The sequence below is a fragment of the Pteropus vampyrus genome, unplaced genomic scaffold, assembly GCF_000151845.1.
Source record: "Pteropus vampyrus isolate Shadow unplaced genomic scaffold, Pvam_2.0 Scaffold219, whole genome shotgun sequence".
NCBI lineage: Eukaryota > Metazoa > Chordata > Mammalia > Chiroptera > Pteropodidae > Pteropus > Pteropus vampyrus.
Window position 1 is genome coordinate 2,159,202 of NW_011889000.1, and position 4,644 is coordinate 2,163,845.

Genomic DNA, 4,644 nt, shown 5'->3' on the forward strand with positions numbered 1-4,644 from the left:
GGTCCCTGTGCTAGGGAGGCCAATTTTTGGAGGCTTGATAAGATTAGAACTCAAGGGACGAAGCCGGAGCTGCTATGTTGTGCCTCTAGGGGGCGCCATTCACGCCCTGGCCTAATCTGCCAAACTTGTGGCCTAGGATACAGCCCACACCTTCTCAGACCCGGTCCCTGCCCCCCCTCACTGCCACCAGGTGAAGCAAACCCCAACTCAGCTGGGGGATGGTCCCTCATACCCTTTGAAAGGCAAAATGAGATGCTAATTACAGAAGTGACGGCGAGTGTTACTGAAGGGCAGTTTGCTGTTCTACCACTCATGACCCCACTGGAACATGCTACTCATTCGTCAAAACCCAGCTCAGGCGTCGCCATCACTGAAAACCTTCTCTGAGGTATCTCGACCTCTCTCTTCTCCCAAGAGAAGCATTGCCCCCTCCTGTATCATCCTTCTTCCTTGATCCGTGACTATGGAAACCGCAGAAGTTGGTACGGTACCCGGTGAGCACTTACTGTATACCAAGCACTGCAGAGTACACATAACTGTTTACAGCAGGTGGCTCACCACTCCTCAGGACAGTAAGATGTTGTTTCTCGTTTCTCCCATTTTACAGAGAGGGAAAGGGACAACCATTGAGGTAAAGTGATTTCCTCCTGGTCACACAGCTGGAACTGGAGCCTGAATTCAGATCTGACTCCAAAACCCCGTCCCCACTCCAGACCAGCATAGCATCTCCCTCCAGTGGCCCCATCAGCCACCCTGCAAGGATTATGTCTATACTCCCAGGCCTTGAAAGACTTCTTGATGTCAGGGCCTGCAACTTACAGGTAGGGGCACTTTATACCACAGTGGGCCTGACATGTAATTGGAGCTCATCAAATGCTTGCTGAACTAAACTCCCTAAAAATGACGGGGCTATAATGTCTGAGATCAACTCTAAAATATTTCAGCAAAGAAAAAGCTAAAAGGAAAAGAGATGTAGCAAATATTAGCCAAACCTTGATAACTGTTGAGTCAGGGTGAAGATAGATGGATGTTCACGGTATGTTTTTTTCTGCTTCTTGTATGCTTAATAATTTTTATAATTAAAGAAACATATGATGGGGGGCGAGCAGAGGGGGTCCCCTCAGGGCTCCGAGCTGGTGGGTACTCACCTTTTTATGGCTTTGTAGCAAATGATGGCGAGCACAGTGAGAAACACCAGGGAGGCACAACATACTGCGGTGACAATCACCAGCCCTGACCACCAGCTTTCCTCCACAGGGCACGAGGTAGAGTTGGGAGCTGAAAGAGACAGGAGCAGCCTGAGTGTCCCCTGGTAGAGAAGTGGATCCCGGCCGGCGTCAGAGGCGGACCGTCTTGGATGACACCAAAGGTGGCCTCACGGCCAGCCATAGCCCAGATGAAGGCTCTCTGACCTGTCCTGCTGTTCCTACCCCCACTCCGGCAGCAGGTGACATCATGGCTGGCCCCCAGCCAGGCGGCACGCTCCAAGCAGGGGTGAAGCGCCGTGCCACGGGCCATCCATCCTCCCTTGGCATGAGCTAACTGACAGCAAGGTCAGGTTTAATTTCCCATGAAAAATAACAGAACATCTCCTTCTCTCAGTTGAGGCATTAGATCCACTTCCTCCGAAGGTGGGGGTGGGAAGCAGGGCTCCTGGGGACACTGGGGGTTGGGGAGGGGAAGGAGAGGAAGGAAGCTTTGTCAACATCAGTTCTTAAGCTAATTTCTTGAGAAGGGCACGCTGTCTCCCTTCCTGGAGTTGGCCCATGTGGTGAGTACCTGCAGGGGCGGGCCGAAATTTGGAAAAGTCTGTCATTCACAAAGCATCGGACACCGGGTCCTTTTGTTGTTACTCAATCCATGGGGTCCTTGGATGAACCTGTCCTCCCCCTTGGCTCAGGCTCTGTGGGATGGACTTGCATCCCAGGTATAGACAAGGATTGCAAAAAATTCACTCTTTTCTGAGAAAAGCAGCCATCACACAGTTTCTTCCCAGAGGTCCTGGAAGACCCAGATACGACTGGAGGGAGAGGGATGGGGCGGGGTGGGGGGATGAGAAAGAGAGAGGGAGAGAGAGAGGGAGAGAGAGAGAGAGAGAGAGGAGGAAAGGGAGAGGGAGGGGGAAAGAGAGAGAGAGGGGATGTTGGTGGGGGATGGATGGATTGATGGACAGACACACAGACACTATAGCTTCAGGCTGGTCTTCGGGACGTGAATACATGCGAAAGTGGACATCTCAGTCGATCCCCACCCTGGGGGCAACCACTACTCTACTTTCAAAAATCACAGATTAGATTCGCTTGTTCTTGACATTCATGCAAACGGAACCACGCGGGGTGTGTTTTGTCTTCGCCTCCCTGATTGAGCAAGTGGTTTTGAGACTCGTCCACGCTGTCGCGCTTCTCAGTAGCTCCTTCCTTTTCATTGCCGGGCGGGACTTCATTGTGTGAACGCACCACAGTTTATCTGTTCACCTGCTGACGGACACCTAGGCTGTTTTGGCTTTTGTGAGTAAAGCTGCTGTAAACATTTGCCTACAGGTCTTGGCATAGTCATGCTTCATATTTGTCTTGGGCAGACACCTCAGGGTAGGCTCGCTGGGTCCCCTGGTGTGCCTATGACACTTTCTAAGGAAATGCCTTGCTGTTTCTCCCCAAGTGTTTGTCCTCTCAGACTCCTGTTTGGAACAAGGCAAGTCGGAAAGAAGGGGGTGGGTACAGGCTCCTAAATTATCAACCCAGCAGCTGGGTCAGGAGATCCAGGAAGCCATTACGTGCTTCTCGGGGAACAAGTTTTATAACCCCATTAACAAAAATGCAAGGTCCCCAGGGGTGGACCTCGGATCATCACAGAGACCAAGCTGATTCAGAAATGCTTTCTGAGAAATGGCCGGGACAAGGATGTCACCAAACCACATGGCTCCCCTCAGCCAGGGTAAGATCAGCCTTCAGAAACCCAAAGTTGAAAAGTTGTAGAATATAGAATTCAAAATAGGAATAAACTCTAAAATAAGGGAAAGGCGATCCAAAGAGATTCTCATCTTCCCCACGACGAACTTCTTCAGTGTTTTTTTGTGATATAGCCAACACAAAATCCTCCCCATCAGAGGAGGCCTCATTTGGGGGTGTCCCTGGCTTGGCTGTGTCTTCCCAAGGTGCCTCAGAGTAGATCTAGGCCCAGCCTTCTCTGCGGCAGTGGTCACTGCTGGGGAGTCAGAGAAATGACCAGATACACAGGTGCACCCCAAAGGGTTTGCCTCCTTGTTGTCACTGCAAAGGGAAGCAATTTTGGTTTCTGTCAATCCCACCTCAGGCTGTCAGCGCACAGACGCCCTCACACCTGCTCCCTGCCACCCCCCACCCCCCGCAATGGCTGGCATGTCACCCAACACTCCCATGGCTGGGAAAACATCTCAGCCAGGCCGCACCCCCTCCAGAGGGCTCTTGGAAATATAGGGGGCTGTCTTTGGTGGCCACAGTGAGCCCAGCAAGCTACGGATGTTATCGACTACCTTTACCTGAACATACCCACACAAGGTAGAACTGTCCCTTGAAAAATGCCACCAGGGTCCCTGTTGAGAAATGCCATCAACTTAAAACAAGAGCGGATTCTAAACCTCGCGTGGAATTCGACACGAAATTTCAGAGTGCCTCTTTAATTTACATTCATTCTTAATGAAGTGGGATTTTCCTTTCTGGCTCACTCTTTCCAAAACCATGTGGAAAGCAGGAGACTTGTTTGAGAGGGTCCTTCTGCACGGGGCACCCTGGAATATTTAGCAGTGTACTGCTCACCACATGTGTGTGATGAAGCCACCCAAGCGAAAAATACTAACAGATATGAAAAGAGAGAGGTATTTTGTGAAACTTAGTCCTAGGTATAAATCTTGGATTTTGCCAAGAAAACAGCTATTGTGTTGGAAGAATTCATCCTTACTCATCCTCGCTTAAATCATTCTTTTTACATTAGAAAAGCTAAGGGAATGTTGGAGCTGGAGAAAGCCTAAGAGGTATCATTTCAGAAAAGAGAATAAATGCTGGGGTTTGGGATTAAGCAGCTTCCCCAGGGGATAGGGTTGGGACCCCCCGATCATTGGGCTGCAGGCCAGGTCTGCCCCTGCCTGAACTTCCTTCCCAGATGTAATAAGACAGCTCATCATGTGAGCAGAATGATGGGTCATATTCGAGAAGACAGCATCATGAAGGTGCTCATTCATTCATTCATTCATTCATCCGTCAAACAGTTCCTGAGCACTCTCTGTACCTGGCACAGTGCTAAGGGCTGAGAATACAAAGATGAATTAGATGTAAACTGTGCCCTTACCAGGTCTGCTGCCAGTTGCCCATGGATCATTACAAAGCTGGCCAAGACCTGACTGCCTTGCTGAAGGAGCCAGCAGCCTCCAAGAGGAGAGATATGCCGATGTGCAAGGCGATGGTCATTTATGGCCGAGGGGAGGAAGCCACAACGTGCTAAGGTTCTAGGGGGAGGGTGACGCCTGTGAGAGGCAGGTGGTCACCGGGGACGGCTGAGGCCACCAGGGTGTGAAGTGCCACACCCGAGGCTGCCCGAGCCCTGTCTCCTCTGCCATTCTCCCTTTCTCCTGGCCAAGATTCTGCAAATGTGACAGAAAGGCAGGAGCTG

At 50.9% G+C, this 4,644-nt stretch overlaps 1 protein-coding gene across 1 annotated transcript in view; it reads right to left on the reverse strand.

Moving 5' to 3' along the window:
* PRIMA1 (proline rich membrane anchor 1) overlaps positions 1–4,644 on the reverse strand; it is a 45,573-nt gene that overhangs the window by 8,432 nt on the left and 32,497 nt on the right. The window contains exon 3 of the mRNA XM_011373176.1: positions 1,149–1,278. Coding sequence (XP_011371478.1) covers positions 1,149–1,278 — 130 coding nt within the window. The remainder of the gene's footprint in view (positions 1–1,148; positions 1,279–4,644) is intronic.